We start from the raw sequence: 20,421 nt of genomic DNA on the forward strand, positions 1-20,421 counted from the left end.
AAAACATTCTAAGGAAAAGAAAAGAGCATGATCATAGCCTGGAAGCAAAAGTAAGCAAAGTTTTTTGAGACAGTGAGAAACTGAGCTTGACTAGGGTAGGTGTATTATGTTGGGGAATTAACATAAGAAACATCTCATGGTGTAGATATCATGAGAGCCAAGGTACTTAGAGCTGGAACCGATTGCCTGGGTTATGTCATTCAGCTTCTCATTCATCCTGACCTTTTTAAAGATGGTCAGAGATGGGGATAGAGAACAGTTAATTCATCTCAAATAAAAGCCCTATTCTGTGGGTTTATCAGTTAAAAAAAAACTATAGTATACCCTATGCAATACATATATCAGAATTTGTCTAATAGTTTTTATTACTGGTATTTTAATTATTTTCCAGTTCTTGCTATTGTAAATATTGATGTAATCATTATCTTCGAGTATATATTTTTTCTTTTATTTCCTATGGATAAAATTCAAGGTGTAGGATTTGAATGAAAGTACAAACATATCTTTCTTTTAATATATATTGTCAAATTGATTTCCAAAATGAGTACTCCAGGATGACAACCTACACGTACCAATTTCACCACAAACTACTGTCATTTTGACATTATTATTTGTTTTTTAAAAAATAATTCAATTTTCATAAAATTGCATGTTGTTTTAATTTTATTTCTTTGATCCAGCTTTCCCTTATATTTGTGTTTACTCTTTATATTTTCTTTTTTAGTGAATTATCTTTTGCAATCTTTGACCATTTATCTACTAGAGATTTTAATTTTTAAAATGTATTTGAATGAGCTAATTGTTTTTATAGACATCATTGTTTTGCTTGTCATGCTTGACAGTCCAGTGTCTTTTATTGCTTTAGCTTTAAATCTTTTTTTCTAGGTCTTTTAAATATTTATATTTTAAAATCTTTTGCATGTTACTCATCTGTATAGCTCTGATAAATATTTTAGTTCACTTTTTGCTAGTTTTCCCATGATATTTTAAAAAACAATTTCACTGTAATCTATTTGGGCTTTACCATTTTGAATACTTCTAAATATTAGGAAGTTTATAGTGCTGCTTAAATATAATTTTTTAAAGTTCTTTTTAACCAGTAGTAAACCTCTTAGAAGAAGCACTTACCTTTGTTTGTAATGCAAGAGAGAGCTTGGCATGAAGTTCAAACTTTATTGAGATTTTTAACATATCAGTTAACCTAAGAGTTGAAAAGGCATGAAAGCTAATGAGCAGGGAAGTTGGTGTTTGGGGAAAAATAGTCCAAAGCAGCTTTATCCCTACTTTTGTTTTTCTGTCTTTCTGAATTTGCTCCAGGAAGAGGAAAGAAGCATGGGACTCATGGGGAGTATGATGGGCATCCTCTAACTGTACATGGATTCTAGAAAACTGGAGCCAACTAGATACCACAAAGCATGTGAAGACTGATGCTGCCTTTTCTTAATAAACAGCCTTTTATGCTGCCTTGGAAACACAAACATAAAAAGAAATAGCAAAGTCTTTGGTGTAATGGCAGCATGACATAAACTTTACTAAAGTCTGGAGTAACGACTCAAAAAAATGAAAGCTCTAAAAGCATAAAACCAGCCATCTCTCCATAGACCAACAACTCTCGGCATTAATGAAGCACGCCTTACTTATCTTTGCCTTGTGATATCAAACACTGTAGAACTTTAAAAAAGGGGCTGTATTTTTCTTTATTCCAGTTACCGTGGCCACGAACTATCACAGAACGGTTGTTGGATGAGATGTTTGATAGTACTGCATCCCGGTTTCTGGCTGTCTTGGAAGCTCTCTCTGATCCAAATCGGCGAACACTACAAACTGGACCTGTTGTTACAGATGAAGTAGAAGTTCGTGATGTTGTCTCAGAACTGTTTATAGCAGGAAAAGAACTTTTAATAAGTAAGTAAGTTGTTAAAATAACATTTTATGGTAGAACATGAATAACAGAAATCTTAGCATGATAGTCCACACATAAGAAACTGATACCAATTTTTATTGATCTTGGAATTCAGCAACCTTGCTTGACTCAATGGATAATTCAAGTAATTTATTAGTAGATTTTTGTTTGGATTTTCTAAAGTAATTATCTGTGAATAATGACAATATTTCTTACTTATCAGTTCTTAATCTTTTCATTTCTTTTTTCTTGCATTTCTTGACTTATTACACTGGATAGGGTCTCCAATAAAACATGATAGCAGATATCTCTGCCTTATTTATGATTTTACATGGAAAGCTTCCAACAGTTTACCGTTAATTTTGATATTTGCTGAAGGATGTTTTTAGATACCCTTTTTCAGATTAAGGAAATTTCTCCAGTCGTTCAATGCAAAAGTCACTTTTCAGTGCTTTTCTTCCTTTGCTGTCTGTAGTAGGCGTTGCCGTTGACCACTCCTTTCCCTTTCAGCACTCTCTGTGCAGCCTTTTCTCCCCATTGTTGGTGTTCCTTGCTGTTCTGTCCTAGGCAGCCGTGCATTGCCCATGGCTGATCTGAGCATTTACTGTGGATGCATAATGATGGCTCTAAAGCTATGTCTCTGTTTTAGATGTTTTCTGAGTTTTAGTCTGTAATACCTAGTTGCCTATTGGACTAGTTAACTCTTGCTAGTTCTCTGTTACTGAGATTCCATGTTCCTTTCTCTGGGGTGGCCTTCCCTGGCTGACCTCCTACCCTAAACCTGTATGGGATTTGCTTCTTATTTGTCCCACCAGCACCCTGTCTTTGCCCACTAAGATATTTTGTTTTCCCCACTAGAGTGTGAGCTCTGTGAAGGCAGGGGTTGTGTTTGCTTCTCTTCCATTGTTTACCTAAGTGCCTCTCAGTGTCTGATGTTTAATATTTAGTATTTCTCTGCACAAATGACATTCAAACCTCTCTTTCTTTTCTAGTGTCAAATACTGGTGCAGATGGGATGCTTGATTTTCCCAAATCATCTCTTCTTCAACTTATTATAAAAAGAAAAAATGTTATTTCTGTGGATGCTGCTGTAAAATTTACAAAATTAGCTTTTACTTATGAGGAATGGAGTTTATTTGAATCTTCAGCTGGGCAGCTTATTGATTTTCTCCGGGTAATATATGCAAAACCATTACTTTGTTTTTATTGTATTAAGATGACATGGAATTACTAATCAACTTGTGGGATATACTTTTCTTAGAGGCGGGATGATCCAGAGTCAAAGAAAGCAGAGAAGAATTTAACTCTTCTTATTGCAATAGAACCTTTAATTAATGTAAAGAGAAACAAAGGTTTGGTCTTTCCTTTCGAAAACTACAAAGAAGGTCAAACTTACATAAACAAAATTGCTCTTCATGGTAAGTATTTATTTGGCTTTTTGAAAAATTAAGGTGATTTGATTTGATAAAATATGCTCTCTGTAGTTGAGGTGAGAGAAAGAATGTTCAAGGCAGAGGGAGCAGGAGGTGCAAAGACCCTGAGGTAAGAGTGTGCTTGGTTGTTGAAGGAACGGCAAGGAGGCATGCATGGCTGGAGTGCGCTGGTAGTGGTGCTGGAATTTGAGAATGTGGTAGGAGGTGAAGTCGGAGAAATAGTGGGGTGCTAGATCTTGCAGATTCCTGGGCCTTGTAAGAATGCTGGATTTTATTTTGAGTTATGGTTTTGAGTAGAAGAATGAGGCTCTACGTAGCTGCTGCCTTGTCAGTGAGGGCAGCAAATCCAAAGCCATCAGTTTGCTTCAGTAAGGAAAGGTTTGGTGGTCTCCTCTCTCTTTCCAGCATGCAGAGTTTTCCATTCTAAAACTTTCTGAGTCTTAAAAGCTATTGTGTATTTAGTTGAAAATCTGCAGCCTCTGTATTTTAGACCAATGAGAATTATTTCATTCCAGTTTTTTGTTTTTTTATGTTTTATCATGTTCTTAAGGAATTGCATAGCTGCTCAGTTGTGTGGTAAATAATTTGTACCAAGAAATGATGCTTTTTTTTCTTCTAGTGTTTTCTGAATAGATGTCTTTGCTATTTTTATTTCAACTGCCATATTTTATGTGTGTTTTAATATTATAAACCTCAATTCCATTGTGGACATAGTTGGCATACAGATTGCAGATTAATGAAAGTAATAATAGTCTATTTTAAAGGAATTAGAGCCCATTTAGATTAGTTTTCATGTGAAATGCTATACATTCAGGTTATAAAAACATTCTATACAGTGGTTTAAAAAGCTATATATATACCCATCCCTGAAAAGCAACCCATGTACATCATTTATATCATTTTTGTAGAATTTCTGTGTTTCTGTGCCTTTTCTACTTGAAGTTTTGTAATTAAAATTTTTTTGTTTTATTTTCTTTTACTTTATAAATTGAGACACTTTGAAGACTTGTGGATATTCAGAAGACATTTTCCGTTTGGCAGCAACCTTGTATTCCTGTGTCTGTGACTCTCCTCAGGTGAAATACCTATTTTGGATAATTTCTAATAGTATCCAAGGAAGCTATTTTCCTTAATTTAAAGCCAGATTTAAAAATTACAAGAATTTCACCATGCTAACATTCTATACTCTTTAATCATTAGAATAAGAGATAGAATTGTATCTTGACTTTAAATCTGTTTTTATTATTGTCATCATTTTGGGCGTCAGTCTGTTCCCTCTTGGGAAATTTCTAGGCTAGCTCTGTTTCTAGTAATGAAGAAAATGAGTCAGTGGTTTTAATAAGAGTTAATATTCATAATGAAATACTGCTTTCTAGCCCTTGAGTAACAAGCCTGGTTATTATTTGGAGTCATTTTGCACACAATCTCCAGTATTTAGAAATGATGATTTGTGGGTATGAATATTTAAGTAAAACTAGTACAGCACTCATTTTAAACTAAATGCCAGGGATCCCTGGGACTTCTCTGAGGTTCCTCAGGAGCCCAACTTTACATAGTAACATCCTAACCTGTTCTCATTAGTTTCATGTACAACGTTGAGATTCTGATGGAATTTCATTTGAAAATTTGGTTTTATTGTTATAAAAAATGTTTGAAAACCACAGTTATAGAGCATTGTGTTAACTTTTTTTTTTCCAAGCAAGTGAAACACGATAAGGGACTTGAGCAGTTCCACTCTTATAATAATTTCGATTTCTTTGTTTATTAGATTATGTTATAACCTGTGACAGGTATTTAATTTTTGAAAGAAAAGTATTTGACCACAAATATAATGATTATAGTGGGCAAATTAAACCAAAAATTCTGATCAAGGCTGAAAAGAGCATGGAATATTCATTTCTCTGCTTTTTAAAAAATTGTGTGCATCTTAGTTCAGTTCAATTCATTAAATATTTATTGTGCTCTATTATGTTTTCAAGCACTGTTCTAAGGAACCACATATGCAAAATAAGTCTTAGAGCTACCTCAAAGGAGCTGAAGGTTTGGTATATTTTTATCATAAATTCATTTTTTTTCCTAGTGCAGATACAATGAGTAACTTTCTTTTTTTTCCCCCCCTTTTGAAACGAGCCAAAGTAACTGAATGAATTGAGAGGAGATATATGCTCATTTTGGGTCATCTGTTGATATCCAGTGTGATATTCTATTCAGTTTCTTCACATCTCTCTTTTCTTCTTGTCTATATCCTTTCCCAGCTCCTCATTCCCCTCTCTTACCAGTTTCTCTGCTTCCCTATTTTTACTATTTTAATAGAGAAATTTTAAAAAGAAGGAAGTATATACAAACTTCAAATCTGGATGGAACTGATTGGTTTACATCACCTACCTAAAAATACTTGGAACTTTTCTTTTTAGAGAGGCGAATTGTTATGCGGGTTAAATGAGTTGGTATATACCTTAGTCTATTTGAGCTTTGTAACAAAGATACTGTATCCTGGGTGGCTTAAGCAACAGACATATATTTCTCACAGTTCTGGAGGCTGAGAAATCCAAGATCAAGGCACCAGCAGATTTGGTGTCTGGTGAGGATCTGCTTCTTGGTTCATGCATGGCTGTCTTCTTGCTGTGCCCTCACTTGGCAGAAAGAGGGAGTCTCTCACTCTCTTTCTGAAGTCCTTTTTGTAAGGGCACAATTCTGATTCATGATAGCTCCACCCTCTTGCCTAATTGCCTCCTAAAGGCACCTTCTAATACCATCACATTGGGAGTTAGGAATTCAGCATAGGAATTTGGGGTTGACACAAACATTCAGTTCATTGCAGTCTGTAAAAAGCTCTTAGAATGTTGCCTGGCCCACATTGAACGTATATATCTATGTCTATGTGTCTTGTTATTCTTGTCAATTTACTTCACCACTTTTGTTTTCAGAATGCTCAGCCTGATAAAGAAATCGTTGTGGACATGATAATGTTCCTGTGGCAGAAATGCAAATTAGGAATTCAGCGGATCAATGTGTCCAGAAATGACTATGCAAAATTCACCCAGAAAATCAGTACTAATAAAGTATTCCTTTTTGCTTCCTTTCATATGCTTTTTGTTATTGTTAATTTAATTTGTAATACACATTTCAAATTAAATTTTCTGTATTTATCCACCTGCATAATTACTATTCTTTAAATGTAGTGGTGAGTGAGCCTTTCTTTTAAGTGTGTTCCCTGCATTTCTGTCCCAACTTAGTTTTGGGGAGTGGAGAGATATTTCAGGTTCTTAAGGGAGGAGTAAATATAATCTGTTTAAGGTTACACGAACTTGGATAAATTCATTAAGAAGGCTAATAATGGAGAATACAAGCAAGTAAGGCATTTCAGTTTTTTTCTGTGATAACAGTGTATTTAGACTATTTTAAAGTGCTATTTCATGGAAAGGAGAAAGTTGAACAGGTGAATACTATAACCTGGAAACTTAGGAGAGAGTATTTTAACAGGAACACAGTCTTCTATAATATTGAGGCCTCCTAAGATTAGCTACATTAGGATGTATGGGCATGATTTTATCATATCCTCTAATAAAGGAATGGTGAGGGTGCATAAATATTGTTTTCTCATTTTAGCTCCCAAAGTGTGTTGGCTAATTTTGTGTGCTAAGCTTTGGGGTTTTAGGCATGAAAGACAGCTTCCCAGGCACCCAGCGTGGAGCCTGAAACACCTGCTTCCCCCTCCCTATTTTGGAGGACTTTGATAGTGAGCTCAACAGCTGCTGTTTGAAGGGAAAATGAGAATTTTGAGGATACAGATAATCTTCACTGATACATTTAAAAAAACCAAATGATAAATTTTCCATTTATGGCTATAGATATACAAACTATAAGCTTAAATGAATCTTTATGAATTTATATAAACAGATTGATTATTAAATATCCTATTAGGATTATTAATCTTTATATTACTTACCATTCAGCCCCACTAATAAGGAAGACTACCTGTATAACATTCCATATGATTAGAAGGTGGTGATTTCTAGGAAGTACTAAGTTTTATAAAATGTGACTCTTTCTACAATGTAATGTACCTTCAATTGATTTTACTGTATATTTTCTTTTTAGTGGGTTTATCTTCTGTGGCAGATAAATGAGATAATTCACTGCTGTAAAATGGAAGACATTGACATTGTGATGGTGGCAGAGGTCACATTACGATTAAGTGAAATATTGGAGTCTTTAGGAAACCCACGAAGAAAATTTAAAAAATCTCTAGGTAAAATACTGAATGAAAAAATAATGAGATATGGATATATAAGTATAAATTGTAATACAGGATAACTTCTGTTCATGGAAACTAGGCATTTCAGTATTGTGCTTTATTGATGATTTATAATCAAAGATAGAAATGATAGAAGTTCAACCAAGTTGATGTTAATAAAAGGTTATATGCTGTATGGTTCGGTGGCAGATAAAACTCTGTCTTCTTGTCATGTGTATATTTCCCTTCTCCATTCCTCATGTCCACTTCCCCTTCTCTCTCCCTCCCCCGTTCTTCCTTTTTTTTCTTTTCTCTCCTCCCTTTTATCCTACTTCCTCCTCTTCTGTGTCCCACTAGGGTATACACTTCTTGAAGGGAGAGAACGTGTTCTGGTTACTGTCACATTCCCACACCCCCCACACTGCCTGACACAGAGTAGGAGCTCAGATAAATGTTTGTTGGATGGATAATGTCCTTCTACCTTTTGTCTCCTTTTTAAGTCTCTCCTCTCTTCTGATTCCCTCCTTTGAAAATTATTCTTTTTTCTTCATGTATTCTGTATCTTTTCTTCTCTTCCCCTTTGTTCTCATCTTCTTCTTTTTGCCCTCATTTCCCACTCACTCTCCTCCTCTCCCTGTCCTGACCCTTTCCTGCCATTATCCTCTTCTCTCTGAGGACCTCCTTGTGCTCTGACCTCATTCTTTCTTCTGCCTGTGGGTGAACCCCTTACTATCTGGCTCACTAGGTAACTCATATATAGAAAATGAGCTGGGGGTGTCCTTGTGGGTGTCTACTGTCCTTTTTCACCCCACTTACAGAGTGTGTATGACATCTGAGGGACTTGGTAATAACCTAATTATTGTAATAATTGTTTTCCCAGAGATTCATTCATCTGGCCCTGCCTATTCTCGGTTGTTGAATGCAGCCTTGCAGGTGGAATTTGAGAGCCATTGTTCTCAAACTTTGACTGGTATCAGTACCACTTGGGAACTTCTTCATCATGCAAGGCCCAGGCCTATCTTACTCCACCAGCCTGGATCTTTCTAGTCTTCACTAGCTGACCAGGTGATTTTGATACACATCAAACTTTGAGGACTACTGGTTAGAGGTCTCTTGCTGTCTAACACATTCACTGGCCTGAAGTCATATTTTTTGACATGTCTTGTCTTAAAATGCTTTTTCCTTTTTAAAAAAAAGTATAATGCAGAATTTCAAATATGAAGTAGAGAGATAAAATAAGTCACTGTATACACATCTTCCAGCACCAGTAATTATGAACATTTTGCCAACCTTATTTCATCTCTCCCAGCAATACTTTCTTTTTTCCTGGAGTGTTTTAAAGCAGACATCATGTCATTTCACCAACAAATACCTCAGTGTGTGTGTGTGTGTGTGTGTGTGTGTGTGTGTGTGTTTGTGTGTGTGTGTGTGTATCGGTCTTCCTATCTATCTAACAGATAAGGTTTGTTTTTCTTTTTATAAAACTACAGTGCTACTATTATACTTCATGAAATAAGCAAAAAAATTTCAGTGTCCCTAATTGTATTAAAATGTCTTAAGTTGGTTTGTTCCAATCAGGATTCAACAAACCCACACATCTTACTTTCTTACATGTTTCTTAAGTCTCCCTCTGTAATCTATAGCAGCCCCTTCTCTCCGTACTCCCCAAGAAATTGCGTCATCACCCTGTAGGATTTCCCACATTCATTTGGCTATTTGCATCCTTGTGGTGTTGATTAACTTGTTTCTCTACCTGGTAGTTAGATCTGCCAGGTTGCTTGTATTCAAGTGATAAGTTTTCAAAAAATATTTTTTTTCCGCCTCTTCTCCTCCTCCTTCTTCTCCTCCTCCTCCCCTGCCCCTTCTCCTCCTCCACCCTTATAATTATAATTATAATTATAATTATTTTGGCAAGAGTACTTCATGCATACTCCCTATTTCATTGAATCAGGAAGCATACAATGCCTTGTTGTTCTGCTTGTTATGATGTAAAATTTATCAGAAAGTTCAGGTGTTGTCAGCTTGACCTCCTTCCTAGGTTGGTTTCCCCAGAAGTAGATTCTGAGACAAGGAGTTGGGGGTAGTAGTTTATTTGGGATACTGTCCAGGGAAGCAGGGTGGTGGGGTGAAACGTGACAGAGAAGGAGAGGAAGCCAAAACAAGGTACAGGAGGTTAATGAGAAGGCTGCTGTTGTGGGTAAGGGGCTTATTCCCATGAGGGACCTCTAGGAGACTGTGTTGAACATGCCTCAGAGAGCGGGGAGATTGGGGCATTTATACAACCTTTATCTGTCCTTGGTTGAACGCTAATGGAGGAATAGTGAGAAGCCAGAGGGTGCTTGTACTTTCTAGCATTCCTTCTACATTTATTGCATTGATTTCTTAAATGAAACGCTTACTTCATCAGTTGTTTGGTTACTCTGGTTATTTTTGATTATGTGGTAGACATTATATTTGCTAAATATTTTATACAAATAATTTGAAACCTTAAGTGACCTATTCTTCCAGGGAAGATTTATGCTTGCTTTTACTGTCTGTATCAGGGCACTACTACTCTAGGATCTCGTCATTTCCATTTCTAGTTACTCTTAAGTCCTAGGATACAGCTCCTTCTGGCTTCTCACCTTTGGTGAGCCCTGGGTACCAACCTCTGTTGCTTTAGCCCACCAAGGTTGTCAGAGCATCTTTCAGCATTTCAGCTTTCCTCTCCAGAACTGATGAATGTCTTCAGTGGGAGAAGTAACTTGAATGCCATTCTGTATTCCCTGGGCTCCCCTCCCAAGACCCTGGCTCAGTATTGGTGTTTTCATTATCTTCTTAACTTGCAGATTGAAAAAAAAAGTGGTTTTTTCCAGCTTTTCTAGCCAGGAGAATGTTCCCAGATTATTTATTACTGGAAGCAAAAGGCCCAATGATTACTTTTTTGAAAAAGTCTATTTCTTATTCAGTTTTTTGTTTTGTTTACTTGTTACTTCTGGAAGACTATTGTTTTATGGTGTTTTTTACTCTTTAATTATAAATAGGCTAACTACAATTTATTGTACTGATTCTTTGTTAAAATGTTTCATTTCTGAAGAATTAACCAATATTGGAGGACAATACATTTGTAAATTTGAAAACATCTACATTTATGTAATGAGGGATGTCCCTGTTTAGATATGTAAATATTTATAACTTTTCCAACAATGTTATTCTCATTTATCTTATTGGCACATAAAACACAAAATATAAGTCAATCTTATATGTTAATAATGATCATCTGCTTCAACTTGTTTGTTAGTCTGTTTATTAAATAATACAATTAGAATTTCTTATTTAATAATTTTTAGACTAGGAAACTAGCATTGCTATATACAATTTTATTATTTATAGTCTTCTAATTCAAACCAGACTTCTGTGACATTTGTTTAAATTCATAAAGTTTCTACACTTTTATTTTCTGAATGCTTTTTAGTGGACTTTATGGAATATATAGAAAGACCAGTCTCTTTACCATAATATTACCTTGTTGATAATCAAGATTTTTGATTTGGTTTGTTGTATTATAAGATGCTTTTAAATTAACTTCTATAAAGACAGTGTAATTATTTGAAATAAATAATTTGATATTTCGTCAACTTCTAATTGTTCAATCATTTCTAAAATCGTGGATATTTAAAAAGGTAACTAATTTAGCATGTTTTTTGTAGTTACGATTCACTGTTATATTTCCATTTTCCTCTCTCATCCTTCTGTTTTCTCTGGTCCTTCTTTTCCTTTGTTTCTTCCTCTCTCCCACTTTGTCTTTCCCCTCTTGCTATTTTTCTCTTCCTCTTCCTTCTTCTCTTCCCACTGTCCCCCTCTCCTCTCCCTCTTCTCCCTTCCACCCTTCCTTCCATTCTTTCCTTTTTTATTTATTTTTTTTCAGATATACCTTTAAGAAAAGAGACTAGTGAATTGCTTGAGACTCCAAAGGGGAGTGTGGAAGTTCTTCCAATGTTAAAGGTATTGCAAAGTATTTTAGAAAATACAGTTAAGAATATGAATTTTAATTTTCAAATAATATTAAATTTGTAAATGTATAATGGTTAATTATAGAAATAATTTTGAATATTTAGTATCTGACAAGTTATGATTTCTATATACATTGAGAACCATAGTGACATTTTTCTACCTTTTGCTTTTACTTTAGAAAAATCCAATCAGTTCCAAAAAAAGCTAGATAAAGTATCTTAAAAAGATTTATAGTTATATTACTGTATATATTTTGAATGTGTTGTGATTCATAGACTCAGAGCAGAGATGTCCTACTCAGACAGACTAAATATCTGCCTCTAACAGACTAAATGAATTACTACCTGCATAAAATGCACTTGGAACAGTCCCTGGCATGTGGCAAGTCCTCAGTGAGTGTTAGCTTAAGAGAAGAAAGAGGGCGAGGGGGGTAAATGGCCATTCCTCTTTTTGATTATGGTTTGCTTACTGTATTTGACTTATTTCTGTACATCATGGGTTGTGTTGATCTGTAGGTCTGAATGGTAGACTAGGGAACTGTCTCATATATGTGGTAAACATTCACTTATTCATCGGCAAGAACTAGAATAGCATTTTGCAAACTCTGTCCTGTGTGATGCTAGTACTACACTTCAGAGAAGGATGCCAGGGTCAAGTAACCTTGGCTGATTTTGGATTAAACACAGCAGGTTCCTTACTGTAAGACTTCTTAGAGGCATTAATTTTCTCATGAGCACTGTGGTTTTCCAAGAAGGAGATACAGAATACCATATGTTCTATTATTTGAGCATAAAACCCGTTTTGCCTGCTTAGGACACTTGTGTTCATGGACTACAGTTGAAAACTATTTTTACAGAGGAAGCCAGTGATCTGTATTTTGGTTTGCCTGATTAATGAAAAACTGTAATTTTAAATTATAAATTGTGTTAACATTAGAGGACATTTCAAGGTATAAAAAATTTTAAAAATGTCTAATTTCACTATATGGACCTAAAAATTATCATTTTGTATATTTTCTCCTAGACTTTTTTCACTTTTTTTAAGCATAGTAACGGTCTAATGTTCTTTTCTTAACATTATTTCAGCAGCCCTTTTCTTGTTGCTAAACATTAAGCCTCATCATTACTGTTTTCTTTGAAAAATTGATTTGAAATATATGACATAAAATTATAAAGAATATTATAGTGAAGACTTATTCCCCCATAACTCTTTAAGAAATGAAACATTACTAGTAGAGTTGAAACTTAACTCCTCTACTAGCCCCTCCTGATTATACTGCCTTTCCTCCTACCTGGGAGTAACTGTATAGAACTATACACAGTGACTGTAAATTCTAGGCGTTTTAGTACTGTTATTACATATGTGTGTATTTTTAAGCAATACAATATTGTTTTTAAATGGTTATAAATAGTGTCATACTGAGTGCATTCGTCTGCAGCTCACTTTTTAACCTCAGTATCATGTTTGTGAGATTTACTCAAGTTGATCTGTGAAGCCATGGTGATCATTTTCATTGCTATGTCCAACTTGGTCAAGATTGCATAGTAAGCGGGTTTGAACTTACGTGTTTCCTTCAAAGTTCAGGCGTTTAGCCACTGTGCTGACTCTTGATTTTTAAAAAAAGTGTCCTCAGGGTATTGTATAAAAATATTTCTCTAATACATAAAAAATGCAAGTCCTTAGAAACTGAGTACCAGTCAAAAGATATAAATGTACTGGGGGACCAGGGGAGCACTCTAAATTTACTTCCTTGAATGTAATGTTCATTTTCTAGCAGTAGATTTCAGGGAATGCAGTTTTTGAGTTCTTTACACTGCATTGTGTCTTCTGAAGAAAGATACAGTTGAGAAATCTTAAACTGGGGGCAGAGAATGTTTGGACTGCATAAGAGATTGAGGAGGCGTAATAGCTGTCCGTTAGTGGTTTTTCCAGGGATCACTTACAGTGCTTGCTAAATATGTAGCTTCCCATTTCCCTCTCTAGACTTACTGAATCATAATTTCAGGGATGAGGTTCTTAAAAGTTTGTATTTCCAGGTATGTGCCTCTTAAAAGTTCTCCAGGTCGATTCTTAAGGAAACTAGAATTTAACAATTACTGGCTTAGTGAACTAGCACTTATTCTCTGAGTCTTCATAAGACTGGGCTAAGAATAGTAGTAGAAATACACAGGGCTAGATTTTGGCTTGGATAACAAATTTCTGGCAATTAGAGGCACTAAATGAAATGGATTTCTTAGAGGGTGACAATCAAGAAATTGAAGGCCATTTATGAACAATTGCTACTGTGTTTAAATTAGAAAAATGCACCCTGTGTTTAAATTAGAAAAATGTCATTGAGATGATTTATTACCATCTGCTAAGAAATTGTCGAAATAAACATAGAAGTCTATGATGACAGTGGTGTCAGTGGCACCCCCTAAAATTGCGCGATACACAACCTGCTCAGCTACAGTGGAGCACATGGTAGATGCAGCAGAGGTGATTCATTGGTAAGGTCTGAGGGCATAGCAGTTGGTGTTGGGAGACTTAAGAGTTGAATCCTGAGTCTAATATTGACTGTGTGATCTTGAATGAATTAATTCATCTGTTTGAATGTAAGTGTCCTCCCTCATCTGTAAAATTGTAATGGTAGTACTTAATTCTTCTGGTACTATTTAAGTTATACAGTTTAAGTGAGCTGTCAGTAGCGTTGTGGAAACCAATACCTGGCATGTGGTGAAAACTCAGTTTTTCTCTTATGTTTCACATAGGGCACTGAATCTCAGCCTAGAGTCTCAGATCTGTCTGAAGGGAAGTGAAGTGGGGAAAAAGACTGAGAATTTATTATAAGGAGAGTCCAAAATCCATATGCTCACCTAGTAGAGTCTGTAGGTGGAATAAATTATATATCTTGTCATATATACATGCAACCATTAAAAATATTTTTATATTTTGCAATTATATTAAAACCCTTGAAAGTTTTACTGAATACATGGCTATTTTCAAACAAATGGATTATAAAATTATAATAATTAATAAGAATCTACCTCATTGGATTATAGTAATTAAAAAATTAACCCATATGAAGCATTTAGCCCAGTACCTGGAATATGTATTAATTAAATGTTAGCTGTGGTGATGACAGAGGTGATGGTGATAGTGATGATGATAATGATGATGACAGAATGTGGGTGTGTGGGGAGGGTCTTTGAAATTTTTTAAGTTAAAAGATATCCTTAGCGACTTCTCTTTGTGGCAAAATGGAAAACTAAATGATGTGAAAACCCCCTTGCTTCAAAACACCTAGACAGTTTGGACAGAATTGAACAGATATCCTCAAGCATACCTCAGAGCTCACAAGAAAGTAAGATAAATCCCAGGGGCCGAAATAGAAAGGGGAACTGAAAACCAGAATGGTAAATTTAGAAATAGATGCTGCAGTAGGTCGATGGGCTCAGTTACAAAGTAACTTAGGTTAACAGCCATACAGGGACAAGAGATGAGCCTTGGGCACAAGAAAGATGGGGCTTGGAATTCAGGCTCTCGCATAAAGTTAGAACCTACAAAAGACTTATCTTAGGAGAAGATAGACTAGGAAAAAATCTGCCTATTTAAATAGGGAGGTATCTCAGCTTGGGCACTGAGATGCGAAGTGGATGGGAGAAAGTCTCTCTTAGTGAATTAGAGTTTGGACCTGCCATTGTGTAAGTTGCATACACAGATTTATACTTGGGAACCTCACTTAGCCTGTGATTCTTGAATGGAGATACATACCTATATGTATCTTGAATATACATGTAATCAAATTATGTATATTCCAGGGAAGCAAAGATACTTTAACACTAGAAAAATCTATTACACAGTATATCACATTAGCAGATGAAAGGGGAAAAAATGACCACCTCATTTGATAAAGAAATGCAACAAAAGCATTTGAAAAAAATTGTCTTTAAAAAAAAGACTCTTTTAACAAATTAGGAATAGAAAAGATCTTCTATATCCCATAAAGGTTATCATCCAAAGATCTTTAATGACTGTTGCAGTAAAAATTAAAAACAGTCCCTTTATACTGATGTAACAACTTAAAGGTACCTGTCATTCTTCTGTTGAACGTTTCCTAGGGGCCTTAGACAGATGTTAAAAAAAAAAAAAAAGAAAAAGAAAAGCAGAAAAAAAGATACTAAGAACTGTAAAGGAAGTATTAGACTAGTGTAATATATTTTTAGTAACAGCAATCTAAACATCCATCAGTGGAAGAGTGGATAAGTAAATTGTGACAGTCCCCGGTATAACACCATTTCATCGTAGCCCTGAAGATGAACGAGGTAGAGTCAGCTTGGCACCATCGCCATTTCCTTCTGTAGTCACCTTTGCACTGTAGGGGGAAACCCTGGAACTGCGTTTCCCACCATCTCATTTCCATGCGGTTCTAGATTAGTCTTCTGATAAGCAGCACTGGCATGAATGCATTTGTAATGCAGTAGGAAAGAGAGAACTCTTATCTGCAGTGGTGGATGGAAGAAGTTAATTTACCAGCCCTGCTGAGCAAGCCCGTGCAATTCACTTGCTTCAGTGTAGTAGACACGTGAGGTTGTCAGCTGCCTCCTGGATTCTTAGATTCACAGAGCCTTTTGCGTGTAGTAAAATTGTCAGCTTTCTTGATCTTTGCTCCCCCAGTGGTGATGGAAACCTCTAGTTCTGTGCATTAAATCCCTTTCTGCTTGGAATACCTAGAGTTGCTCTGTGTTCCTAACCAAACTGGCTGACACGCTGAGTTGCACACAAAAGCAGGAGAATGTTTCAGCGACATTTGGTTGAGTGAAAAAAAGTGAACCACAGAATTTTACGAGAGAAATAAAAGATAGGCAAAGCAATGTTGCGTATTGTTAATGGACACATGCTCAAGCAGTAAAAGTTTAAAAACATGCAAAAGAATGGTAAAAACCAAATTCAAGGACAGTGGCTACCTCTAGAGGCAGAAAAAGGAGTGTCATTGTGAACAGTTATACAGGGGGTTTCAGTGATCGGCATATATGTGTTTGCTTTTTTTCCTAAAACTTCTCTGAAGAAAATATGAAAACTTAGAATGCTTGAACAAAGCTAGATGCTCTTTGTGTTATTCTCTGTGTTTGCGTCTGTGAGAAGAAGTACAATGAAAAGCCATTTAGTTTTTGAAAATCACAATATAGACCATTGGGCTTGATAGCCTCTAAGTCTAAACTTTCAGCCCTGAGATTCTGAGATTTAAAAAAAAATTAACTTTCAAAATAAAGTATGAGAAAACAACAAATTATGAGTTATATTTTTAGAATTTACCTATACATTTGATATGATCAGAATTTTGAAAACTAAAAGGAAGTTGTACACATGTTTGTGAAAAGTTTAATTTATATTTGAAAAAATGATTAACTGTATTTTTTACTTCACTTTTATTAATACTACTCCACATTTAATAAAAAATAGTAAGAAATATGACATTGTTGATCTTGGATAGGCCATTTAAATTTTGTTATTTGGTTTTGAATTATTGTTAAAAGAAGTTTGGAAGTGTCGTATATGAGTTGCCCTTAAGTCTTATTTTTCTGTTTTATTTTAAAAATTACTTTAGAAAAAACCTGAGGAACAGTTATTTTTGGCCTATGAACTTCTTGACAAAGCGATTGGTGGAATAAATTTGAATTGCATGATAGCTGCTTTGCCAAATGGAACATCAGTGATTGACCATTGCTATACCATGGTGAGAATGAGAAACTCTGACATTAGATTTAAATTCTACTTAACTAGGAAGAGGGCTGGCCTTGCAGGTGGGTAAGTAAAGCACGATTTGTGATATCTTCCCTCTCATAGGCCAGAAATATATTCCCCCTTTTCAGGAGAAATCACAGAGGGTGAGGAGTCTTTGAAAGTGTCATTGAAGAGAACATTGGTGAATTTTGAAAAGCAGATTTATTAGTGTGTAAGCCAGATTGCAGAGTTAAGAAGTGAGCAGAACAGAATGGCTAAGAGTAAAATGATAACCTGAGTGATAATAGGATAGAGCTATTTTTAGTATGTTTTGATAACTATATTCTTTTTAAATTTTTACTTCAATTCTACTGAAGCACACCCACTATACAGATGGAGACATCTGCAAACCAGTCACACCAAACAGTTTCATAATGGATTTGCATCTTGAACTAATTCAAGCCCAACACCGAATAGCTGTCGTGCTTCTTGACCACTTGCAAGGTAATAGTCCTCAAAGCAAATAACTTGTTCTAAATTAATTTTAAGACAAATTCAAATACAGAATCAATTTAATTGGTAAATGATGTTCTTATTGACTGGATGTTTTCCAGATAAATTTTTTTAACTTCTTAATATGAATAGATGTCTTTCATTATTTCTTTATACCTTGTATAGCAAATCAGTAAGTATCTAAAAAATTTAATTGTTTGAGTTGTAGTAAATTATTGATATTTTGTTGATTCAGTTAAGCAAATATTTATGGAGTGGCTACCAAGATCTAGGAAACATATAGCCTTGCCTCTAATTTTGAGCTTCCTAGATAAGTAAGCCAGCTCTAACAGCCGAGGTCAATAAATGCAGAAGTGGGCTCAGAGTGTTTGCTGTGGGTACACAGAAGAAGAGAAGAATCTGTAACAGAAAAGAAAGTCAGGGGTGGCTTTTGAGAAGAGGTGATTGTTGACCAGAAAGATAGAAAATATCTTTATGAAGAAGATTGAAAAGGAGACAGACATTTTGGATGGAGAAAGTAGTCCTTAGCTAGGTCGAAGCCAAAAATCATACAGTGAAGTTGAAGAATGGCTGGAATCCTCTTAACAGCTGCAGTAAAGAGCACACGTTGGGGATTGACACTGATAAGCCTAGAGAGGTGGATCACAGATCTTGAAGGGCTAAGGGGTTTATGTTTTATCCTGGAAGCTACTGAAAAACTTTGAAAGATCTCTCTGACAGTAGTGTCAGAGAACAGGTGACTTGGATCTAAGTTGTTTTTACCTCATTACTAGGTAAAGAGGTCAAAACGTTAAAAAAAAAAAAAACAACTGATACCAGTAGTAATACTAGTGTGCATAGAGGTAACAGTTACTCAAGTTTAAGACTTGAAACAATAGATCTAAAAACTCTTCAGTTTGAGGTTAAGTTTTGATAAAACCAAGTTACTCCTGGCGTGACTGTATAGTCAGTATTCATTTAACTACCACTTCCCCGTTTTAAACTACTGAGTAACTATAAAATGTAACCGAATGTTCTAGCCTAACATGACTTCTGACCTCGAACACATTCAGATGTCAGATCATTTATACAGCTAAATATATTTAATCACATGCTGGTTAATTAAGTAATTTTTTGAGTGCAAACATTTTCTGTGCAGCTTTTTAAAAATATAATTGACATATAACATTGTGTAAGTTTAAGGTGTACAGCGTATAGATTTGATACACTAATATATTGCAAAAGGATTACTGTCACAGTGTTACCTAATACCTCCATCAGGTTCCATCAGGACCATTTCTTTTTTGTGGTGAGAACATTTAAGATTTAGTCGCTTAGCAACTAACAAGTATATACTACAGTATTATTAACTATGATCCATGCTGTACATTAGATCCCCAGAACTTACTCATCTCATAAATCTTATTTTAAAGATTTACACTGTTAAAAAACATTTCTCAAAGGAAACAATTGGAGGGAAGCAAATAATTAAAATTTATCTATGTTATATAAATTAAAAAACTTTATAAAGTTTTTCTAATAGATAAATGAGGTTATTTAGGATAATAACCTTGACCATTCTTTAGTTTGAAGAGATTTGGATCAGAAATGTATTTCAAAATGTGAATGGCATTTATGTGTCAGGTTTTCTTAAAAAAAAAACAGCCCATAATTCTCACTTTGTAGCTGTATTATTTTCTTTTTGAAGAAGTAGGATCTGTTCACTTTTAAAGGTACTAAATAGTTCATTATCTAATTGTCATCCATAAGTCTTTGAAAGCCAAATGATCCTCTGAGTTTTTATCAGAGACCACTTAAAATATTGATGGTAGACTTGAGCTCAGATTTATGGAATTAGTTATTATTCCTTCTCAATATCTGGGGCTGCTTGATGTTTTTCTCTGCTTTGTTGAACTGCCACCCTAGTACAGATGATCACTTTTTTCCTCCTGTCATTCTTCATTCTTCACCCTTACAGGCTGCTGTCTGACTGATGTTGCCTAAATCCTGCTTTTGTCATTCTTGTTCAAGAACTTTACAGTGGTTACCTGTTGATGACTATGGCATTCAATATGACTCCTGTATTGGGCATTCAGAGTTTTCTTGCAGTCTCATTCTTCTTATCTCTGATGATTATAATCACGAGAGTTATCACTTAATTAGCATTTACAATACCCTAAGTACTGAGAGAATGATGCATTATTTTCTGCTTTGTGCTGCTATCTCCATGCAGATAAATTTCATTATCCTTTGCCATTACAGAAACCTTATATCCTTTAATGTGTCTATTGGCATCTTTTCATCATTCAGTCATCATCCCATGGTGACTCATGCGCATTAGCACAAATAAACCTTAATAAAAGGGGTTTATTGTAAGGTTACTATAGGTACCTCACATAATTTTAAGGACAGAAACAAAATATTGCCAGGTCTCTTGAGAACCAGACCTGGAAAATGAAGAATCAGTATAATATTCTCCATCTCACTGGATCAGCATACCTTCATCCTCTTCTTCCTCATCCTCTTACTTCTTTCCTGGACCACAGTGATGGTCAGTCCAGTTTGCACACCAGAATCTCTCACTGCCCACAATCAACTGGCAATGAGTTGTGTGTTAGGTAAAAATCTTGAGAGAGCCTCTGACTTTATCAGCCACAGGT

At 35.2% G+C, this 20,421-nt stretch overlaps 1 protein-coding gene across 1 annotated transcript in view; it reads left to right on the plus strand.

Annotated features, from left to right (window-relative positions):
• The window catches only part of CFAP54 (cilia and flagella associated protein 54), a 242,503-nt gene that overhangs the window by 29,903 nt on the left and 192,179 nt on the right, over window positions 1–20,421 (plus strand). The window contains exons 9-17 of the mRNA XM_031462988.2: window positions 1,707–1,905; window positions 2,896–3,077; window positions 3,165–3,321; window positions 4,330–4,412; window positions 6,264–6,398; window positions 7,438–7,588; window positions 11,481–11,557; window positions 17,154–17,282; window positions 17,647–17,773. Of these exons, the coding sequence (XP_031318848.2) occupies window positions 1,707–1,905; window positions 2,896–3,077; window positions 3,165–3,321; window positions 4,330–4,412; window positions 6,264–6,398; window positions 7,438–7,588; window positions 11,481–11,557; window positions 17,154–17,282; window positions 17,647–17,773 (1,240 nt within the window). The remainder of the gene's footprint in view (window positions 1–1,706; window positions 1,906–2,895; window positions 3,078–3,164; window positions 3,322–4,329; window positions 4,413–6,263; window positions 6,399–7,437; window positions 7,589–11,480; window positions 11,558–17,153; window positions 17,283–17,646; window positions 17,774–20,421) is intronic.

The sequence above is a fragment of the Camelus dromedarius genome, chromosome 11 (assembly GCF_036321535.1).
Source record: "Camelus dromedarius isolate mCamDro1 chromosome 11, mCamDro1.pat, whole genome shotgun sequence".
NCBI classification, from domain to species: Eukaryota; Metazoa; Chordata; class Mammalia; order Artiodactyla; family Camelidae; genus Camelus; species Camelus dromedarius.